We start from the raw sequence: 24486 nt of genomic DNA, 5'->3' as shown, positions 1-24486 counted from the left end.
TCCAGGTAATCAGCCGGATCAGAGGGCAACCCGCCCCCCTCCCCCCGCCGGCTAGCCATAGCTTATCGACTGCTCGCCCCAGGCCAGCTCGCCCCGCCTGACCCGTTCCCCATGGCGATAACGCCTCTCCTCTACCCCCCGGCCCACGCCAGCTCCTTCCTGGCCATTCCAGCAGCAACCCGGTATCCCCCCCACCCCCACCCCCACCCCCCCAGGCTAGGACCTCTCCTAGCCGCGACGCACCCTCCATGGTACTTCCGTGAGTCAGCTGACTTCTGCTGACCCAGCAGCTCCCGCCAAAACCCATCTCCTCCCGGCATGGGGTCATCCCCCTCTTGCCACACCTCCTTGATACCGCTTCAGCGGGGGAAAGAAAACCAGTGAAGGCCACGCCCCCACCGCCAGCTCCGCCCCCCCGCCCCGCAGCGCGGACATCCAGAGGAAAGCCCGCGCTTTCACACTGCCACACCCCACCCTTCTGACACAGCTCCCCAAATTCCAGTTTCACCCCAACCCCCAGCCCCGTACGGAAGAGAACATATAAAGCACATACCCCCAACGTTCCCCACATACCCCACACCCATACCCAACAGACAAACCCACCCGGAAACAGAGCAAAAAGAAAACCAGCATAAAAATAACACCTGTCAAAATTGAAGAACAGCAACAGCGAAAACAGCAACGGCCATAGTGTGTCCCCAGACCCTAGTTCGAGTCCAGCTTCTCCGCCTGCACAAAGGCCCACGCCTCCTCCGGGGACTCGAAGTAATGGTGCCGGTCCTTGTATGTCACCCACAGGCGCGCAGGCTGCAGCATTCCAAATCTGACCTGCTTGGCATGCAGCACGGCTTTCATCCGGTTAAACCCGGTCCGCCGCTTAGCCACCTCCGCACTCCAGTCTTGGTAGATTCTCACTACCGAATTCTCCCACTTGCTGCTCCTCTCTTTCTTGGCCCAGCGCAGCACACACTCCCGGTCACTAAATCGATGGAACCGCACCAGCACCGCCCGCGGGGGTTCATTTGCCTTAGGCCTCCTGGCCAGCACTCTGTGAGCTCCCTCAAGCTCCAGGGGCAAATGGAAGGACCCCGCTCCCATCAACGAGCTCAACATCGTGGTCACATACGCCGGGAGATCCGACCCCTCCAGCCCCTCCGCCAGGCCCAGGATCCTCAAATTCTTTTGCCTCGTGCGAACGTCCAGCTCCTCCAAGCGGTCTTGCCACTTTTTGTGAAGTGCCTCGTGCAACTCCACTTTCCCCACGAGGATCACGGCCGCCTCCTCCCGCACAGCGGCCTACTGCTGCAACTCCCGAATGGACGCCTCCTGGGCCGCCTGGGTCCCAAGCAGCTTGTTGGTAGTTGCATTCAGTGAGTCCAGCAACTCAGCCTTCAGCGCAGCAAAACAGCGCAGAAGAGCGGCTTGCTGCTCCTGGGCCCACTTCCACCAGTCCTCGGGTGTTCCGCCGGCCGCCATTTTGTCCTTCTTCCCCCCGCTTTTCTTGGGGAGCTGCTGCAGCTTTTTCCTTTGCCCCACTCCGGGTGAGCACCATAAATTATAGGGAATGCTCCTCTAGACACCTTCCCCCACTGGGATTCGTCGGGACAGCGCCGACTGCTGCTAGAATTCAGCTTTCATAAAGGCCCTCAAGTCAGCTTGAGAAATCTGAGCTGGCCTTCCCCCGCCTGCATGCTTGTAGAGGCTCTTGTCTGCTGCTGCTTCCGCCCGATCTTGGCCTGTTTCTGAGGGTCTGATAACCCAGAAACATACTATTCCTGGGGGAAAGTACTCCTTGAACATTCACCAACGGCTTTTCATCGAAATTCCAACCCATGCTGCCCAAAAAAGAGCTCTTTTCTGTAACCTTGGGCAGGAGCTGCCACTGTGTGCTCACTCACTTCATACTGCACACCGGAAGTCGGAGAACCGTCATTTTGACGGACTGCACTCTACCCGCCAACGACAGCGGCACCATGTCCCACCTTTTAAATTCCTCCTCCATCTGCTCCACTAGTCTGGTGAAGTTAAGCTTATGGAGAGTCCCCCAACTCCTGGCCACCTGCACCCCCAGGTACCTGAAACTCTTCACTGCCCTCCTAAAAGGGAGCCTCCCAATTCCCTCCTCTTGATCCCCCGGATGCACTACAAATACCTCGCTCTTTCCTAAATTTAGCTTATAGCCCGAAAAGCCCCCAAATTCCGCTAACAGCTCCATCACCCCCGGCATTCCCCCCTCTGGGTCCGCCACATACAACAGCAGGTCGTCCGCATACAGCGATACCCGATGTTCCTCCCCACCCCGCACCAGACCCCTCCATCTCCATGACTCCCTCAACGCCACAGCCAGTGGTTCAATCGCCAGTGCAAAGAGCAGGGGGGACAGGGGGCACCCCTGCCTGGTCCCACGATAGAGCCTAAAGTACTCCGATCTCCTTCCATTTGTGACTACACTCGCCATCGGAGCCACGTAGAGCAGCCTCACCCATTTGATGAATCCCTCCCCAAATCCGAACTGCTCCAGCACATCCCACAGGTACCCCCACTCAACTTTATCAAACGCTTTCTCCGCATCCAGCGCCACCACTATCTCCGCCTCCCCCTCTACCGCCGGCATCATGATAACATTTAGCAGTCTCCGCACATTCGTGTTGAGCTGCCGCCCCTTGACAAATCCTGTTTGATCCTCGTGTAGATCCCCTGGCACACAATCCTCTATCCTGGTGGCCAGGATCTTCGCCAGCAACTTAGCGTCTACATTGAGGAGCGAGATAGGCCTGTATGATCCACACTGCAAGGGGTCCTTATCCCGCTTTAGGATCAAAGAGATCAGCGCCCGCGACATCGTCGGGGGCAAAGCCCCCCCCTCCCATGCCTCATTGAAGTTTCGCACCAACAGGGGGCCCACCAGGTCCGCAAACTTTTTGTAATATTCCGCCCCCGGGGCCTTACCTGACTGCATTTGTCCAATCCCCCTGACTAGCTCCTCCAGCTCTATTGGTGCCCCCAGCCCCTCTACCAGCCCCTCTTGAACCCTTGGGGAACATAGCCTGTTCATGAAGCTCTCCATCCCCTCTCTCCCCATCGGAGGTTCCGACCGGTACAGTTCCTCGTAAAAGTCCCTAAAGATCCGTTTACTTCTGTCCCCTTCTGCACTACATTTCCACCCCCATCCTTCACTCCACCAATTTCCCTAGCCGCATCTCGCCTACGGAGCTGATGCGCCAACATCCTACTCGCCTTCTCCCCATACTCATATACCGTGCCCTGCGCCCTCCTCCACTGTGTCTCCGCCTTTCCGGTGGTCAGCAAGTCAAATTTGACCTGCAAACTACGCCGTTCCCCCAGCAACCCCTCCTCCGGTGCCTCCGCGTATCTCCTATCCACATCCAGGAGCTCCCCCACCAGTCTCTCCCTCTCCCTCCTCTCCCTCCTTTCCCTGTGGGCCCGGATGGAGATCAGCTCCCCCCCGGATCACTGCTTTCAGAGCCTCCCAGACCATCCCCACCCGGACCTCCCCCGTATCATTGGTGTCCAGATACCCCTCAATGCTTCTCCGGACCCTCCTACACACCTCCTTCTCAGCCAGCATCCCCACATCCAGGCGCCAGAGCGGGCGCTGGTCCTGCGCCTCCCCCATCTCCAGATCAGCTCAGTGCGGAGCATGGTCCGAAATCGCTATGGCCGAATACTCTGCATCCTGCACCTTCGGGATCAATCCCCTGCTCAGGACAAAAAAGTCTATCCGGGAATAAACCCTATGGACGTGAGAGAAAAAGGAATACTCCCGCGCTCTCAGTCTCCCAAACCTCCAGGGATCCACCCCTCCCATCTGGTCCATGAATCCCCTCAGCACTTTGGCCGCCGCCGGTCTCCTACCCGTCCTTGAACTGGACCGGTCCAGTGTGGGATCCAGCACTGTGTTAAAATCTCCCCCCATGATCAGGCCCCCCGCCTCCAGGTCCGGGATGCGGCCCAACAAGCGCCTCATGAAGCCGGCATCATCCCAATTCAGGGCGTATACATTAACCAGCACCACCTTCTCTCCCTGCAGCCTACCCCTCACCATGATATATCTGCCCTCCTTGTCTGACACCACCTCAGCCGCCTCAAACGCCACCCTCTTCCCCACCAGGATCGCCACCCCCGGTTCTTCGCGTCCAATCCTGAATGATAAACCTGCCCCCCCCCCCCCCCACCCCTTCCTCAGACGGACCTGGTCCGCCACCTTCAAGTGGGTCTCCTGGAGCATAGCCACGTCCGCCTTCAATCCCCTCAGATGAGAAAATACCCTGGTTCTCTTAACCGGCCCATTCAGCCCCCTCACGTTCCAGGTAATCAGCCGGATCAGAGGGCAACCCGCCCCTCTCCCCCGCCGGCTAGCCATAGCTCATCGACTGCTCGCCCCAGGCCAGCTCGCCCCGCCTGACCCGTTCCCCATGGCAATAACGCCTCTCCTCTACCCCCCCGGCCCACACCAGCTCCTTCCTGGCCATTCCAGCAGCAACCCGGTATCCCTCCCCCCCCCCCCACCCCCAGGCTAGGACCCCACCTAGCCGCGACGCACCCTCCATGGTACTTCCGTGAGTCAGCTGACTTCTGCTGACCCCGGCAGCTCCCGCCAAATCCCATCCCCTCCCGGCATGGGGTCATCCCCCTCTTGCCACACCCCCTTGGCACCGCTTCAGCACGGGAAAGAAAACCAGTAGAGGCCCCGCCCCCACCTCCAGCTCCGCCCCCCCTGCCCCGCGGTGCGGGAAACCAGAGGAAAGCCCGCGCTTTCACACTGCCACACCCCACCCTTCTGACACAGCTCCCCAAATTCCAGTTTCACCCCAACCCCCAGCCCCGTACAGAAGAGAACATATAAAGCACATACCCCCAACATTCCCCACATACCCCACACCCATACCCAACAGACAAACCCACCCGGAAACAGAGCAAAAAGAAAACCAGCATAAAAATAACACCTGTCAAAATTGAAGAACAGCAACAGCGAAAACAGCAACGGCCATAGTGTGTCCCCAGACCCTAGTTCGAGTCCAGCTTCTCCGCCTGTACAAAGGCCCATGCCTCCTCCGGGGACTCGAAGTAGTGGTGCCGGTCCTTATATGTCACCCACAGACGCGCAGGCTGCAGCATTCCAAATCTGACCTGCTTGGCATGAAGCACCGCCTTCGTCCGGTTGAACCCGGCCCGCTGCTTAGCCACCTCCGCACTCCAGTCCTGGTAGATTCTCACTACCGAATTCTCCCACTTGCTGCTCCTCTCTTTCTTGGCCCAGCGCAGCACACACTCCCGGTCGCTGAATCGATGGAACCGCACCAGCACCGCCCTCGGGGGCTCATTTGCTTTGGGCCTCCTGGCCAGCACTCTGTGAGCTCCCTCAAGCTCCAGGGGCAAATGGAAGGACCCCGCTCCCATCAACGAGCTCAGCATCGTGGTCACATAAGACGGAAGATCCGACCCCTCCAGCCCCTCCGCCAGGCCCAGGATCCTCATATTCTTTTGCCTCGTGCGAACGTCCAGTTCCTCCAAGCGGTCTTGCCACTTTTTGTGAAGTGCCTCGTGCAACTCCACTTTCCCCACAAGGACCACGGCCCCCTCCTCCCTCTCAGCGGCCTGCTGCTGCAACTCCCGAATGGCCACCCCCTGGGCCGCCTGGGTCCCAAGCAGCTTGTTGGTAGTCGCATTCAGGGAGTCCAGCAGCTCAGCCTTCAGCTCCGCAAAACAGCGCAGAAGAGAGGCCTGCTGCTCCTGCGCCCACTTCCACCAGTCCTTGGGTGTTCCACCGGCCGCCATTTTGTTTTTCTTCCCCCTTTTTTTGGGAGCTGCTGCAGCTTTTTTCTTCGTCCCACTCCGGATGAGCACCATATAGTGTGGGGCAAGCTTCTCCAGGCACCTTCCCCCACCGGGATGCGTTAAAGCAGCGCCGTTTGGGGCCTCTCGAAGCACTTCATTACAACTGACGTCAGGGCCACCGGGCGGTAGTCATTGAGGCATGTTGCCTGGTTCTTCTTTGGTACCGGTATGATGGTGGTCTTCTTGAAGCAGGTGGGGACCTCGGAGTGGAGTAGGGATAGGTTAAAGATGTCTGTGAATACCTCTGCCAGCTGGTCCGCGCAGGCTCTGACTGCACGACCAGGGATCCCGTCCGGGCCCATCGCCTTCCGTGGGTTCACTTTCAGGAAGGCCGATCTGACTTCGGAAGCTGTGATGGTGGGTACGGGTGAATTATGAGCTGCTGGGGCACTCGACAGCGGATTGTTGGTTACCTGCACGAACCGAGCATAGAATGCATTGAGTTCATCTGGGAGGGGTGCGCTGCTGCCAGAGATACTGCTCGGCTTCGCTTTGTAGCCCGTTATGTTGTTTAGTCCTTGCCACAATCGCAGAGTCTGTCTGTGACTCTAGCTTAGTTTGATATTCTCTCTTGGCTCCAACCAGTCAATGCTAGGATCAAAGGTCCACATAAGTCCCTCCTAGAAATGAAATGAAAATGAAAATTGCTTATTGTCACGAGTAGGCTTCAATGAAGTTACTGTGAAAAGCCCCTAGTCGCCACATTCCGGCGCCTGTTCGGGGAGGCTGGTACGGGAATTGAACCGTGCTGCTGGCATGCATGGTCTGCTTTAAAAGCCAGCGATTTAGCCCAGTGAGCTAAACCCATCAACATAACCCTCCAATCCTTTATCCCTATGTAGCTTTCCCTTTGAACAGCAATTATGCTCTTCATCTCAACTACTCCATGCGGTGTTAAGTTCCCTCAACCAAGTTCCCTGTCCAACTCACAGGATAATTGGCAAGTTGCATCACTAGATTAACAGAGTTGGTACTGTCTGGATTGGAGCCTTACAACAATAATGACTTTTATTCCATTGTGCTGCGTTAGAATTAAACCCAGGACTCTCAAAAAGGAAAGTCATTTGTGTTAATCCAACGCACGATCCGGGCTCAACAGCTTCGTCATTGAAACGTTTGTGAGAGATTGGGAAATAAAACACGCTGAATATTTTTCATATCAGAGTTACAGGGACCGAAGGAACAGAAGGTTCCGGTTTGCAGGAACACCCATCTCAGCACCATCTGACCGATAATGCACAGCAGATGGTTCTGTTTTCAGAGTTTTTTTTGGAACAGTACACAATTCACCGATGCTCCAATGTGCTATAAAACAGGTGGTGTGTTGGCCCTCATGTTCTCCCGTTGAGTTTATGCTGTACCACTTGGGCATGGGTAAACTGGAGGCGTCTCACCCTGACCAGCATAGGTGTGCTTTCATTTCGCAGGCCTGGGTCATTGTTTCCAGAGCGGCCTCAGGTGAATTCTGTCTTCCTTCAACTGCAACAGCACCTGGATCAACAGCACCTGGATCAATAGCACCTGGATCAACAGCACCTGGATCAACAGCACCTGGATCCACCTGATATCCATCTCCTGTCAGCACAGCTAAAGCAGGAACTCCCAGCGTTGGCCTCAATTCTTCACAAACGCCGTCCCCCTGAAATTATCCAACCTGAACAAGGTCCCCAAGACCCAACCAACAGTCAACAAATCCACTCTCCAAAATGGACAGAGCAACTTTGGAAGTTTAGAGCGAGCAAAGGATTTGATAAAAACCAGTCAATATAAACCTTCAAGGTGGGAATCAGGGATCTCCAGCTCAGGGTGGTCTGTGCTCTGTTGAAGAATGGATTCAGCTTCTGGGAGGAGGTGCTGATGAACACAAACCTGCGTATTTAGGCTGGTGATAGAAGAGCCGAGTGAAGGAAAGTCTCTGCATTTCTCCCAGAGAAAGGACATCGTACCTGGAGAGCAATAACATGGACAGGCCAATCAGATCCCAAATGTTTGCCCGTTAACCACCAGGGAAGGAAGTAGAAAATACATTTTCAGACCACGTTATTCAAAGGTGTCGGGTACAATCTGCCCATCTCATACAATCGACCTAATCCTCACTCAGTCTCCTGAAGGAGGCAATGGAGCCCAGCAACAGCCTCCAAGTTGATGAATCGTCGTGAAATGTCATCCCGTCTTTCCAAGGTAATTAAGCAAAAACCACAGGGCAGCACGGTACCATAGTGGTTAGCACAGTTGCTTCACAGCTCCAGGGTACCAGGTTCGATTCCTGGCTTGGGTCACTGTCTGTGCGGAGTCTGCACGTTCTCCCCGTGTCTACGTGGGTTCCCTCCGGGTGCTCCGGTTTCCTCCCACAAGTCCCAAAAGACGTACTGTACCCGAATAGGTGCTGGAATGTGGCAACTGGGGGCTTTTCACAGCAATTACATTGCAATGTTAATGTAAGGCTACTTGTGATGATAATAATAAAGATTATTATTATTTAATGCTGATATTTTATTTATCACAATGCAGAAACACCAGCATGGGCCTGTTTGTGCGGGGTGGGGTGGGGTGGGGGGAATTGTTTGGATGAGCTGTAAATCTCAGGTACCTAAGTTGGTCACCATGTTAGTTTTGGTCTAGAAGTGTGGCTCATCTTCATTGTTGGCTACATTCATCCAGTTTGGGAGGCTCTTCAGAATGATTGATCAGTCTTCATCTACCTTGATCTTTTACTATTTATCTTGTCCATCAGACTTTCTAAATCATGTTTTTTTAATTACATGCCAGAGCTCCAACGAACTCTTCCTGATTATAGTCAGAAGAGTTCTTTTGATCTCCGATTTTTATCAGCACCGCTTGATTTGTAGTGTGACACATCCATGATATCTTCATTATTCACTTAAAAATTGTAACGGGAGCCTCAAGCCTGCTCCACCATTCAGTAAGGTCCATGACCAATCTGATTGTGGCCTCATTCTCCTTCCTTCCTAGATGTCCTTTGACTCCACAGATCACAACCTCCGGAGAAAAGAATTCTCCCCATCTCCATTTTAAATGGACGACTCCTTATTTTTAAACTTCTGTTCCCTAGTTCCAGCTTTTCCCACGAAGGGAAACATTCTTTCAGCATTTACCCTGTCAAGTCCACTCAGAATCTCACATCCTTCAGTAAGAATGCCTGTCATCGGAACTCACAGGGCCAACCTTTCCTTGTCAGATAACCCCCCTCATTCCAGGAATCAGTCGTGTGAAATGTTCCTGAACTACTAATACAATTATATCCTTTCTTAAATCAGGGAACCAAAACACGAGATGATAGAATTGAGTTAGACTCCATTAAAGATGAGTCAGTTTGTCTTTCCAAAGTTAATTTTAATTTTAACTTTTAATTTGTTTGGTGACTATTTTATCTGGGTTTTTATGTTGTGCTATTTATTTCCCCTACAGATTGGCATATATACATTCTGGGCGCGATTCTCCGCCCCCCACGACGGGTCGGAGAATAGCGGGAGGGCCTTCCCGACATTTTTCCCGTCCTCCCGTTATTCTCCCCACCCCCCGCCCAACTCCCGACACGAATCGCTGCCGCCGTTTTTTTACGGCCGGCAGCGATTCACAGCTGATAGATGGGCCAAAGTCCCAGCCCTTTACGCTGTTTTTACGAACGGCAAACACACCTGGTCTGGCCGTTCGTAAAAACGGCGGGAACAACTCGCTTTTTATAACCATGGCACCGATTGGCACGGCAGTACCACGGCCGTGCCAAGGGTGCCATGGGCCCGCGATCGGTGGGCACCGATGCCCGCACACTATTTCTCCTTCCGCCGCCCCGCAGTATCCATTCGCGGGGCGGCTGAGGGGCATCCCGGCCCGCGCATGCGCGGGTTTCGCGCAAATACGCGATGACATCATCCGCGCATGCGCGGGTTGGAGTCTTCCAATCCGCGCATGCGCGGCTGACGTCATATGACGCGTCAGCCGGCGCTAACTCCGGCAAGCGGGCTTAACGAATTTCGTTAAGCCCGTGATGCCGGAGCTTACGGCGTCGGGCCGCTAGCCCCGACCGGGGACCAGAATCAGTTCCCGGTCGGGAAGGGGCGCGCTGGCGTCAAACCCGCCCGGGTTTGACGCCAGTCTTACAATTTCTCCCGTTTTGGGAGAATCGCGCCCACAGTATTTGCCTGAAGTGCAACATCCTCTGAGCTCTATTGCTGGTACTATTTGGGGAATCCACCAGAGGGCATATTGGAACAGTTTTGCAGATTGTCCCTGAAAGCACCACAATCAGCAAGTGGACAATGTTACAGGGCGGCACAGTGGTTAGCACTGCTGCCGCACAGCACCAGGGACCCTGGTTCAATTCCAGCCTTGGGTCATTCTCTGTGTGGAGTTTGCACATTTCTGGATGAATGTACCCAACAATGAAGATGAGCGTGGGTTTCCTCCGGGTGCTCCGGTTTCCTCCCACAGTCCAAAGATGTGCAGGTTATCATGGATTGGCCGTGATAAATTGCCCCTAGGGCAGCACGGTGGCACAGTGGTGCAGTGGTTAGCACTGCAGTCTCACGGCGCTGAGGTCCCAGGTTCGATCCCGGCTCTGGGTCACTGTCCGTGTGGAGTTTGCACATTCTCCCCGTGTCTGCGTGGGTTTCGCCCCCACATCCCAAAGATGTGCAGGGTAGGTGGATTGAACATGCTAAATTGCTCCTTAATTGGAAAAAATGAATTGGGTACTCTAACCAGAAAACTTTGATTCTTGACTAATCCTTAAAATAAAAACAAGAATCCAGAAAGATAATCTACACCATGCATCTGATTGAAATCAGGTCATTACAATGTCCCATATTAAATTGCCAGAGTTTTAAGGTGAATAGATTTGGGCAGGGACTATATCAACTGAAATAATTGGTCAAAAATAACAGCAACTTATATTCATTCGAACCTTCAACACCTCCAGAAACTTCACATTATAGGAATAGTATAAAACACGTGATGCCAAACTACATAAAGTGATATTAGATCCGATGACCACATACTAGGTCAAAGGGGGGCCATATCAAATAGGAGCAGAAATAGGCCATTTGGCCCATCGAGTCTTTTCTGTCATTCGATGAGATCATGACTGATCTGTTCTGATAATCCCCAGCTCCACTTTCCAGCCTTATCTCCATAACCCTCGATTCTCTTACTGAATAAAAATGTCTATTTCAGTCTTGAACATACTTAAAGGGTAGGTTTAAAGAACAGTCTGAAGGAAGGAAGGCAAGGTCAAGAGGTTTAGGGAGGTCCAGAGCTTGTTCATCAAGATTTATGTTTGGGAAGGAATGTCACAACGTTGAGTCATGGAAGCCCATCAGCTAATTCCCAAAGGAATCTGAAGGAGAATTGTATTCGAGTCAGAGTTTTACAGCACGGCGCGAGGCCATTCGGCCCAATGTGTGCAATTTTCCAGCACTTGCATGCTATGGCAAGTGCTCATCTAAATGCTTCTTCAATGTTGTGAGGGTTCTTGCCTGTACCAAAATATTGAAAGAAAGACTTGCATTTATATAGCACCTTTCCATGATTTCCAGGTGCTCCAAAGTCCTTTGCAGCCAATGAAATACTCCTAAAGTGTAGTCACTGTTGTCATGTAGGAATGCAGCAGCCAATCTGCACTGTACATTCCCACAAACAGCAATGTGATGATGCCCCTTGTGACATTGACTGAGGGATAATTATTGGTTGGGATAATAGGGATAACCTCCCTCTCCCCCCCCCTCCCCCCCCACCCCCCCTCCCCCCCACCCCCCACCCTTCTCTTCCCCCCCCCCCCCCCCCCCCCACTGCACTTCAAAGTAACGTCATGCAATCGTCACATTTCGAGGGCAGAAGGCCTTGGTTTACCTTCTCATCCGAAAGAGCCAAATAGTCTGGAGCTGCCTTCTGAACAATAAGCAGAGGCAGAAAGTGAAGCACAATAGCCACCCTGTTAGCACACAGTGCAATGGTTTATGCTTAAAAAAGATGAAATACTGCAAAACAAGTCGCCCACCATTTTATATGTGAGGTGTCACAAAACCCGTTACCTTTAAAGCGTCAAACGTCAGGGGAGCTGTTTTTATTTTAAATTATAAGTTGTATGACTCTATTTGTTTTCCTAACATTCAGCTATTGTAAGCTTTGGCTTTGCATAATGCTTGCAGCAATTGTATTGGATTAATTCCTCCCATCTCCAGTCTGACACCTGTTGCACATCGATCTGTGATGCTCCTCAACTTTGGAGATTGTTGACTGGTCCCAGGTCTGTGTAGTACCTCATTCTAATATCTGTAGCAATGCCTTTGAGGAAGGGTAAGAACTGAAGTATGGATACTTTTGGAAACTATTCCTCCAATTTTCTCACCTGAAGCCATTCAGTTTTGCTGAGGTATCGGAGTCATTATGTGTGTGCTCACAGCTTCCTTCATCCACCAACAATCTTGGCAGTCGTGCTGAGCACGTGAATCGCTCTTTGGTGTTTTTATATTGTTTTAAAATTAACTGCAGACTCTATTACTCACCCTTTGTCAAAATCTACTCTTCCTCATCTTCACACGTTGCCCATCCCTAATTGCCCTTCAGATGGGCAACAAATGCTGGTCTTACCGGTGATGACCACATCCTATGAAAGAATTTTTTAAAAAGATTCTTCCCGTCCCTGACTTCTCTCTCTGTATTATCTGCTATAAATCCTCGAAATCCTACAGCTGCACTGATCACAATCTCCTAGCCCTTCCCTTCCCATTCCCATTCTCATCCCATTCCCATTCCCCATCCCGCATTTGAATGACCAGCAAGACATGTGGGGAAGTAAGAGCTATTTGTTTACTTGAATTGTAATTGCTGGAGGGAAACGACTGTTTTCAGTTGATGAAAAACCCTGCTGCAATACTGGAAACCAACTAACTATAAAGGAGGTTTCTGTTTTAGGACTTTTGGTTTGGTTTAGGTGTGTGATTTGGGACTACACCAAACGGGAAGGTTTCTCAACATGCTCTCACTCGCTCGCGCTCTCTGCCGTACCTGGAGTTCAATGTGATTATCCACCTTCTGCCCGCAAATACATCTCAGTATAACTTGTCTGTAGTTAGAAGCCTGAACATCTGCAATGAGAGCGATCGTGGGTACATTGATTCATCAAAGTTCCTGTGGAAAGAACTTCCAGACAACTACTGTGACCAGTGAGCCATCTTCGCACATAGGGCCACCAGATTGACAGTGTCAAAACCCTTTGAACTTTATCCTTTTTGCTAGAATTATTCCCGTTGGCAAAAGGTGTTTTCTTTTCCCTACGCCAACCTCTGTAAAGGCCCTATTTGTTGTGTGTGAGTTGGGATTAAAATGGGGTATCTTGTGCTAAAGATGTGCTTTTTGACATAAAACCCCATCTTGGCTACCCTCAGAGGGTTTTTACCTCCTGAGGAGGCGCTCTCCAATCAGCGCCCTTGGCACTTAACTCCAGACTTTCAAGCAAAATAACAGAATTAAAACTCGTAAAATACCCTTGATGTTTGAGTCACCATCCTGAATAATATGGTAACTTTACTAGTGAGTAATTTATTAATACCCAACAATCCACAGACCATAAAACGTAGAAGAAATAGGCCAATCAGCCCATTGAGTCTGCTCCACCATTCAATGTCAGATATTAGACTGTACCCCAGATTGATATTAGACTGTACCCCAGGTTGATATTAGACTGTACCCCAGGTTGATATTAGACTGTACCCCAGGTTGATATTAGACTGTACCCCAGATTGATATTAGACTGTATCCCAGATTGATATTAGACTGTACCCCAGATTGATATTAGACTGTATCCCAGATTGATATTAGACTGTACCCCAGGTTGATATTAGACTGTACCCCAGATTGATATTAGACTGTACCCCAGATTGATATTAGACTGTACCCCAGGTTGATATTAGACTGTACCCCAGATTGATATTAGACTACCCCAGATTGATATTAGACTGTACCACAGATTGATATTAGACTGTACCCCAGATTGATATTAGACTGTATCCGAGATTGATATTAGACTGTACCCCAGATTGATATTAGACTGTACCCCAGATTGATATTAGACTGTACCCCAGATTGATATTAGACTGTACCCCAGATTGATATTAGACTGTACCCCAGATTGATATTAGACTGTACCCCAGGTTGATATTAGACTGTACCCCAGGTTGATATTAGACTGTACCCCAGGTTGATATTAGACTGTACCCCAGATTGATATTAGACTGTACCCCAGGTTGATATTAGACTGTACCCCAGATTGATATTAGACTGTATCCCAGATTGATATTAGACTGTACCCCAGATTGATATTAGACTGTACCCCAGATTGATATTAGACTGTACCCCAGATTGATATTAGACTGTGCCCCAGATTGATATTAGACTGTATCCCAGATTGATATTAGACTGTACCCCAGATTGATATTAGACTGTGCCCCAGATTGATATTAGACTGTGCCCCAGATTGATATTAGACTGTATCCCAGATTGATATTAGACTGTACCCCAGATTGATATTAGACTGTACCCCAGATTGATATTAGACTGTGCCCCAGATTGATATTAGACTGTGCCCCAGATTGATATTAGACTGTATCCCAGATTGATATTAGACTGTACCCCAGATTGATATTAGACTGTGCCCCAGATTGATATTAGACTGTATCCCAGATTGATATTAGACTGTATCCCAGATTGATATTAGACTGTACCCCAGGTTGATATTAGACTGTACCCCAGGTTGATATTAGACTGTACCCCAGGTTGATATTAGACTGTTCACCAGATTGATATTAGACTGTACCCCAGATTGATATTAGACTGTATCCCAGATTGATATTAGACTGTACCCCAGATTGATATTAGACTGTACCCCAGATTGATATTAGACTGTATCCCAGATTGATATTAGACTGTACCCCAGATTGATATTAGACTGTATCCCAGGTTGATATTAGACTGTACCCCAGGTTGATATTAGACTGTACCCCAGATTGATATTAGACTGTACCCCAGATTGATATTAGACTGTATCCCAGATTGATATTAGACTGTATCCCAGATTGATATTAGACTGTACCCCAGATTGATATTAGACTGTACCCCAGATTGATATTAGACTGTATCCCAGATTGATATTAGACTGTACCCCAGATTGATATTAGACTGTACCCCAGATTGATATTAGACTGTATCCCAGGTTGATATTAGACTGTACCCCAGATTGATATTAGACTGTACCCCAGATTGATATTAGACGGTACCCCAGGTTGATATTAGACTGTACCCCAGATTGATATTAGACTGTATCCCAGATTGATATTAGACTACCCCAGGTTGATATTAGACTGTACCCCAGATTGATATTAGACTGTATCCCAGATTGATATTAGACTGTATCACAGATTGATATTAGACTGTACCCCAGGTTGATATTAGACTGTACCCCAGGTTGATATTAGACTGTACCCCAGATTGATATTAGACTGTATCCCAGATTGATATTAGACTGTATCCCAGATTGATATTAGACTGTACCCCAGATTGATATTAGACTGTACCCCAGGTTGATATTAGACTGTATCCCAGATTGATATTAGACTGTATCCCAGATTGATATTAGACTGTATCACAGATTGATATTAGACTGTACCCCAGGTTGATATTAGACTGTACCCCAGATTGATATTAGACTGTATCCCAGATTGATATTAGACTGTATCACAGATTGATATTAGACTGTACCCCAGATTGATATTAGACTGTACCCCAGATTGATATTAGACTGTACCCCAGATTGATATCAGACTGTACCCCAGGTTGATATTAGACTGTACCCCAGATTGATATTAGACTGTATCCCAGATTGATATTAGACTGTACCCCAGATTGATATCAGACTGTACCCCAGGTTGATATTAGACTGTACCCCAGATTGATATTAGACTGTACCCAAGGTTGATATTAGACTATACCCCAGGTTGATATTAGACTGTACCCCAGGTTGATATTAGACTGTACCCACTATACCCAAGATTGATATTAGATTGTACCTGTTAAATTTGCATAAAATCAATGGAAGCTCTACCGATGATTTGGGACAGGGTTTTTCGAAGTGCAGGTTGCGACCCACGGGTGGGTCGCAGGCGGGTGTCGGGTGGTTCATGGAGTGAATGTGGTGGCATTCCTGCTGTGATCCTGATCACGGGAGAAGCACCCAATGGCTGCTACCCGCATTTCTGTTGAGAATGGTGGCTTCTGCTGCATTTTAAATGAGAAGGAAATGAAGCTGTATGCAGTCTTCCGGCCAGATGTGTCAGCAGTCAGCATATCACACACCCTACATGTCCATTTGATGTCAAATGCCCTGTATGGGCGTGCTGTTTGCACCAAATCACGGAGGAGGGCTTCTATTTACCAGTTGTTGGCAAGCAAGGCAAGGGGACTGTGAAGATGAATCATTTTCTTGGCGAAAAGAGACATAGATATGCAGAGTACCTACTGGACAGGATCTCCCATCTCAATCTGCTAGAAAGTGCTGCCCAGGAGAAGGTAGGACAGAGCTGTGCTAGTGTTAGCTCTGTGCAGAACTCCAGGGTCTTTGGCTAACAGCCTACAAAGAAGAAACTTAACTCGGGAACAAAACAGTATAAAAATTATTTCTCAGTGTATGGCTTTGTCAATTGAGCCAATGCAAATAAGAACGCAACGCCCACATTTGTTGTATGCAAAGAATTACTGGCAAATGAGAGGAGAAGTTCAGATTTTTGAAAAATGGGTGTAAGATTATTTTTGTGGTTGAGACCCCAGAGACAGTTATTAACTTATAGCTGACTCCAAATGAAAAGACTATGCTGCTGTGTCTGACCTGTGACAGCACATTAAAAACACGCCACAAGTCCATGAGGCTGTCAGCATTCTGGAGTAGCATCTCTCAGGAGTAACCAGTGCTGAGTAAAACAAACATTTTGTTGCTATTGCCCTTCATGGCGATCTACATGTGCGAGGTTGGATTTTCCGTTTTCATAAAGATGAAGACGGCACAACGGAACTGACTGAAGTCTGCACCTGATGTGCGCTTTGCCCTCTCCTCCTGTGAACCTGATTTGAGTGAGATCGTGAAGACCAAGCAGGCTCCCCTTTCACATTAAAGGTAAGCAAATGTGGCCTGAAAGTCGACCAGCGTGAGTCCCACAGGTTGGCAAAGATGGGTCCCGGGAAAAAAAGTTTGAAAAACACTGGATTGGCGAATTAATGCACCATGTGATCTACTGCTGATGGATCAGATTCTAAGGCAATTTCCACGGTCGATCTCAGACTTTTACTTAAACCACTCCCTTATGGAGGTCTCTGCTTCAATTCCTGACTTATTGAATTTGTCAATTGCAAGTAACCTGCCTCAAATAGGGACCTCAGCTGGAATATTGTGCACAGTTTAAGGTGCAACACTATACAGTTTCAACAATTTGAATACATTGGAGTGAGGGCAGATGAGGTTTACAGGAACTTTCCAGGGATGAGAAACTTCAGTTATGAGGATAGATTGAAGGGTTTGGGACTATTCTCCTTGGAAAGAATAAGGCTAACAGGGGGTTTGATACAAATGCCCAAAATCATGAGGGGGCTGGACAGAGTAGACAGGGAGAAACTGTTCCCGCTCGTAAAAGGATCAAGACGACAGGGTATAGATTTAAAATGATTTGCAAAATAAGCAAATGTGACGTGAGAAAAACTTTTTCAGACAGCGACTGGTTTGGGCCTGGACTGCACGGTGGGGGAAGGTTCAATCGAGGCATTCATGAGGATGTTAGATGATTATTTGAATAGAAACAATGGGTGGGGGTGTGAGGAAAAGGCAGGGGAATAGAACTGAGTCACGGTGCTCATGCAGAGAGCCGGTGCAGACACAATGGGCTGAGTGGACTCTTTCTGTTCCGTAGCGACTCTGAGATCAATTGCCTATTTCTTCCTCTTCTCTTATTTGATGATCTCACTGTACTCCATAGAAAATGGTCCATTGGGATTGATTGTTTCCCCCTGTGTGAAAAATGGGTATTGGGGAGATACGAAATGGGCACTGCAGTTCACGGTGTTGTGTGTTAGCGTGATTTGCCATGTGCAGGGTGCAATATTAGAGAAGGTATAAAGTAACATGTAGTAAGATCTTATGAAAGAATAAAAATTCCTCAGGAAACATTGCTCTGTGCAGTCACAAATGTTTATGAAGCAAGGATATAATAAAACCAGAGATGTTCCTTAAGCTTTAAGCATTATACATTTCCTGGTAGTGAAATGGGTAATTCGGAAACAATGGCAATTCTGACATCTATGAAGTTACTATTATCAGTGGAGACTAACTGGTCATTGTCCTATTTAAACAATGCCTTTCTATTCAAAGTATATATTCCAGATTAATAATGTGCATGAGAGACCCCTTGTAAAATTTGTCAAAGGGAAGTAATAAAAATTATATGAAAATAGTATAAAAGTTTGATATTGGCTTTGCAAGTTACAGAATTTATAGTTGAAGGGTCACAAAGATTTCAAAACAGAATTAAGCTGTAATTGACCAAAATTCTTGGGTTTAGTTAACGAGATTGACCTCAATCTGTCATGTCAATGATAAGAGGGGTGACGAACTCTGAATGCCTCATTCCCATAGAGAACGCTGGGATACTTGGCTTATTGACGGTCACCTTTTCAGGGCTATGGGCTCCAGGTCCTGGCTGCTGGGTGTAATAGGTGGGCAATTCATATCGGCCCAGCATCGAGTAGGCTGGAAGTTTCCGAAGGTAAATGTTAGGGTCAGTGCGATTGTAGCGGCCAGGCCCTGGGGTTTTGGTCAGATCTTCTCTTCTCGTCCTCCCAGTGACTGAGAAACTAGCGCTGGAAGGCTTGGTGGGAACCTTTGGTCCCATTAATGCTGGAAGAGTATAGCTGTTCGGAGCAGGAACAACATCCAACTTGCGGTATCGAGTTCGGGATCCCATGGAATACGCTGGTGATCTGTGTTCATTGAGGTGGGGGGCACTCCCTGGATTATAGGCGCCTGGTCCAGGTGTTCCTGGCATCCGCGAAGCATCTAAATTGTCCAAACCAAATGATGTTAAACAGGTTGCCAGCCATAAAAACAAATATTTCAGATTGAAACATAAGACCATCAGACATAGGAGCAGGATTAGGCCACTCAGCCCATCTAGTCAGCTCCGCCTTTCAGTCATGGCTGATATTTTCTCATCCCCATTCTCCTGCCTTCTCCCCATAACCGCTGATCCCCTTATTAATCAAGAACCTGTCTACTCTGTCTTCTTGCATTTCTTCTTCTCTTTCAGTGTTCGTCTCTAACATCCTACTTTGACTTGTCTTAAGAGAAGGTTCCACAGGTGCTCTCACTGCTGTGGTACCTTGATTAATGATCATTCCTCATGCAAGGACTTGATAGCGGATGAGGGGTTTTGTACACGGCTTTGCAGGAGCCAAGCCCATGCCTGTTCAGCATCCACACACTTTGGGCTAGTTTCTTTTTAGTAATTTACGGGATGTGGGTGTCACTGGTTAGGCCAGCATTTACTGCCCATCTCTAGTTGCTTTTGAGAAGGTGATGGGGAGCTGTCCTCTTGAACCACTGCAGTACATGTGGTGTAGGTACACCCACTGTGCTGTTAGGGAGGGAGTTCCAGCGACAGTGAAGGAACGGCCGATATATTTACTAGTCAAGATGCTGAGTGACTTGGAGAGGAACCTCCAGGTAGTGGGGTTCCCAGGTATCTGCTGCTCTTGTCCTTCCAGATGGTAGTGGTCATGGGTTTGGAAGGTGCTGTCTGAGGAACCTTGGAGAGTTACTGCAGTGCATCTTGTAGGTGGTACACACTGTGACCACTGTGCATCAATGGAAGGGCAACGTTTGTGGAAGGGGTAGCAATTCCTTGAGGAAGTGACAATGTTGATTGATGAGGGAAGTGCTGTAGATGTCAAAAGGGATTATTATATAAACGATAAAATATTAAAGCATGCTGCTGTGCAGAGAGACCTGGGTGTGCTCGTGCATGAGTCGCAAAAAGTTGGTTTACAGGTGATTAAGAAAGCGAATGGAATTTTGTCCTTCATTGCTAGAGGGATGGAGTTTAAGACAAGGGAGGTTATGCTGCAATTGTATAAGGTGTTAGTGAGGCCACACCTGGAGTATTGTGTTCAGTTTTGGTCTCCTTACTTGAGAAAGGACGTACTGGCACTTGAGGAGATTCACTGCGTTAATCCCAGAGCTGAAGGGGTTGGATTATGAGGAGAGGTTGAGTAGACTGGGACTGTACTCGTTGGAATTTAGAAGGATGAGGGGGAATCTTATAGAAAGATATAAAATTATGAAGGGAATAGATAGGATAGATGCGGGAAGGTTGTTTCCACTGGCGGGTGAAAGCAGAACTAGGGGGCATAGCCTCAAAATAAGGGGAAGTAGATTTAGGACTGAGTTTAGGAGGAACTTCTTCACCCAAAGGGTTGTGAATCTATGGAATTCCTTGCCCAGTGAAGCAGTTGAGGCTCCTTCATTAAATGTTTTTAAGGTAAAGATAGATAGTTTTTTTAAGAATAAAGGGATTAAGGGTTATGGTGTTTGGGCCGGAAAGTGGAGCTGAGTCCACAAAAGATCAGCCATGATCTCATTGAATGGCGGAGCAGGCTCGAGGGGCCAGATGGCCTACTCCTGCTCCTAGTTCTTATGTTCTTATCATAGAATTTACAGTGCAGAAGGAGGCCATTCGGCACATCGAGTCTGCACCCGCTCTTGGAAAGAGCTCCATACCCAAGGTCAACACCTCCACCCTATCCCCATAACCCAGTAACCCCACCCAACACTAAGGGCAATTTTGGACACTGAGGGCAATTTATCACTGCCAATCCACCTAACCTGCACATCTTTGGACTGTGGGAGGAAACCGGAGGAAACCCACGCACACACGGGGAGGATGTGCAGACTCCGCACAGACAGTGACCCAAGCCGGAATCGACCTGGGACCCTGGAGCTGTGAAGCAATTGTGCTAACCACAATGCTACCGTGCTGCCCACGGTATGTGGGCTGCTTTATCCTGGAGTTTCTTGAGTTTTGTCAGGGCTGCACTCATCCAGGCAAGTGGAGAGGATTTCATCACACTCCTGACTTCTGCCTGGTGGTGGACAGGCTTCAGGGTGTCAGGAGGTGAGTTACTCACCGCAGGATCCCTAGCCTGTGACCTTATGTTGTAGCTACAGTATCTGTATGGCTAGTCCAATTCAGTTTCTGGTCAATGGTAACCCCCAGGATGTTGCTAGTGGGAGATTCAGTAATGGTAATGCCATTGAATGTCAAAGGGTCATGGTTACATTCTCTTTGATTGAAGATGATCTTTGCCTGGCACTTGTGTGGCACAAATATTACTTGTCATTTGTCTGCCCAAGCCTGGATATTGTCCAGGTCTTGCTACATTTGGACAGGGACTGCTTCAGTATCTGAGGAGTTGTGAATGGTGCTGAACATTGTGCTGTCATCCACAAACCTGACCTCAAGACGGGAGGAAGATTATTGATGAAGCATCTGAAGATGGCACTGACCTTCCTGCCTTTGAGTCAGAAGGGCTTAGGGTTTGAAGCCAACTCCAGATAGGTTGGAATGTGGAGACCGGAGTTTCAACTCTACTTTGTCAATCGGTAGATTTTTCCTATTCTATGGGTTGTAAGGGTCATTACAAATAAATATTTACACTCTTTCCCATCAATGTTCCTACTAAGGATGGAGATCAGGAGAACCGCTATGGAAGTTAGTCAGCAAAACTAACCTCAGCAAAAGTAAGAGTAACATTTTTCAGAAATATAAGCTATGAATTATCATGTGGAAAAAATTAACTATAACTTAATGTGTCTTTATAACTAAATATTGGGGATGATTTGGCACATCATAACATTCAAGGCTCTTGGCCAATGCTGGCAAATGGGATTAGGTCGGCAGGTCAGGTATTTTTCACACGTTGGTACAGACTCTTCAGGCATCTTCTGCAATTGGTTATTCTGTGATTCTGTGATTTTGAACTCTCTCTCTCTCGGGGGCAGCTAGTGGGGTGACATGCACAGGCAGTGCCCTGGCACAGTTGGCACTGCCAGATGTGGCAGCACTAAACTGGTAGTGCCAACTTGGTGATGAAAGCCTGACAGTGCCAGGGCAGGACCCTAATGGATGCGTATATGTGTGGTGGGTGGGGGGAGAGCGCGGACATTGAGGCGAGGGGATCTGCCGCCGATGATAGTCGGGGTGGGAGGGGGTGATTTGCTGGTGAAGACTGTCAGAGTGAGGGGTGGGGATGATAATAGTCTTTATTGTCACAAGTAGGCTTACATTAACACTGCAATGAAGGTACTGTGAAAAGCCCCTAGTCGCCACACTACGGTACCTGTTTGGGTACACGGAGGGAGAATTCAGAATGTCCAATTCACCCAACAGCACGTCTTTCGGGAGGAAACCGGAGAAAACCCACGCAGACACAGGAGAACGTGCAGAATCTGCACAGACATTGAATTGAACCTGGCGCTGTGAAGCAACAGTGCTAATCACTGTGCTACCGTACCGCCCTATAACTGTTGGGGAAGGACGTATGGGTGATCTGGCAGTGATAACTGGCGGGTGGGAGTGGGGAGGGCGGTGTTCCAAGACATCTGAGGTGTGGCCTGAGTGCTGGTCAGGGCTGCCTTTAAGGTGTGTAGATAGCCTGGGTCACATTGAGATCCAAAAAGACGAGGTGTTGGGCACCTTGAAAAATATTAAGGTAGATAAGTCCCCAGGGCCTGATGGGATCTACCCCAGAATACTGAAGGAGGCTAGAGAGGAAATTGCTGAGGCCTTGACAGAAATGTTTGGATCCTCACTGTCTTCAGGTGATGTCCCGGAGGACTGGAGAATAGCCAATGTTGTCCTTTGTTTAAGAAGTGTAGCAAGGATAACCCAGGGAACTACAGGCAGGTGAGCCTTACGTCAGTGGTAGGGAAATTACTGGAGAGAATTCTTCGAGATAGGAAGCAAATGGACGTATTAGCGAGAGGCAGCATGGTTTTGTGAAGGGGAGGTTGTGTCTCACTTTCTTTAGTAATCAGCTGGCTTAACGGTAATCCCACATCCTGAAAATCATTTCAGCAAACCTCCTCTGCCCCTCCTGGTTTCCTCATGTCCTTCCTCAGTGGAGTGGCCAGAACTGGTTCCAACGATACAACTGGGGTCACACTAGCATTTTATACAGACCTGCTCTGCAGTCCCGTTGTTTAATTGTCGACCATCATGTACGACTAATGGGAGGACGAGGTCCACAAAACATTGCATGCTGATGGCGGAACCCAGCAAGCACCTCAGTGCAAATTATAATTTCAACTATCTACAGCCAGAAGTCCACAGATGTGCGGGTTAGGTGGATTGGCCACGCTAAATTTCCCCTTCATGTCCAGGGATATGTACTTTAGGTCATGGGGTTACGGGGATAGGGCCGGGTGGAGGAGGGAGTGTAAAGGGGTCGAGTGCTCATTCAAAGGGTCGGTGCAGACTCGATGGGCTGAATGGCTTCCTTCTGCACTGTAGGGAATCTATGATTCGATAAGTGTTGAGTGGAAGATCCGTTTCAACCTTCTCCTGAGGCATCACAGATCCCTGTTGTCATAGTCCCAGATGACCATAGGCTGTTTTCCCCTTTGAGGGGGAGAGCTGACTGGTGGTGATTTAACCCAGGCCTCAGGCGATGTTGAGAAGGTGGGGCCTCCATGAATAACCTCAGCTGGCATGGGAATTGAACCCGCCCTGTTGGCCTTGCGCTGCATCACAAACCAGCTGTCCAGCCACCTGAGCTAAACTTGCCCCCTGCTGGTGTGAAAGTGCACTGCAGGAAGCATTTATTGAACCAAATAGATCATTTATAAAGAGTTTTTAAAATAAACTTAGAGTACCCAATTAATGTTTCCAATTAAGGGGCAATTTAGCGTGGCTAATCCACCTAGCCTGCACATCTTTTGGGTTGTGGGGGCGAAACCCACGCAAACACGGGGAAATTGTGCAAACTCCACACGGATAGTGACCCAGAGCTGGGATTGAACCTGGACCTCGGCACCGTGAGGCAGCAGGGCTAACCAGCAGGGCTAACCCACTGTGCTGCCCATTTCTAAAGAGTTTTAATAACGATTCCCACCAATAGGAATGTGAATGATTGTGAATGTGAATGAATGTGAGGCAATGATTGTCACACTGACCCTTCAGTCTCATTTTACACATCTCCTTAAATAGTGGCCAAAATTATTCATCCATTACCAAACTTTCTTCTGGACACAGATTTCAAACCTCTCCCTGAATATCTGTGAACTAAGAACCATTTCTACTGTAAATATAACAAAAGTTGCTCCAACTGATTTTTCTTTTTGCACATTTGTTTTCACTTTCAGCTTGATCGGTGTTCTCTGGAATGAACGTTTAGCGGTGGAGGGTGTTCACTCCATCCCAGTAATGCAACTTTTTCTAAGCTTTCCAAGTCCCCCCCCGCAGCCGATTATAACAGTGGAGTTAATAATAATAATAATCTTTATTACTGTCACAAGTA

At 48.7% G+C, this 24486-nt stretch overlaps 1 protein-coding gene across 1 annotated transcript; it reads right to left on the bottom strand.

Moving 5' to 3' along the window:
• Positions 1 to 18087: 18087 nt before the first annotated feature.
• LOC119952953 (outer dense fiber protein 3-like) lies at positions 18088 to 19049 on the bottom strand. Its single transcript, XM_038776592.1, has one exon. The coding sequence runs from the start codon at positions 19047 to 19049 to the stop codon at positions 18492 to 18494; it is 558 nt and encodes a 185-aa protein (XP_038632520.1). The 3' UTR covers positions 18088 to 18491.
• Positions 19050 to 24486: the final 5437 nt, after the last annotated feature.

Source organism: Scyliorhinus canicula, chromosome 18, assembly GCF_902713615.1.
Source record: "Scyliorhinus canicula chromosome 18, sScyCan1.1, whole genome shotgun sequence".
NCBI classification, from domain to species: domain Eukaryota; kingdom Metazoa; phylum Chordata; class Chondrichthyes; order Carcharhiniformes; family Scyliorhinidae; genus Scyliorhinus; species Scyliorhinus canicula.
Note: the sequence above shows the minus strand (reverse complement) of the source record. Positions and strands in the feature narration are given on the sequence as shown.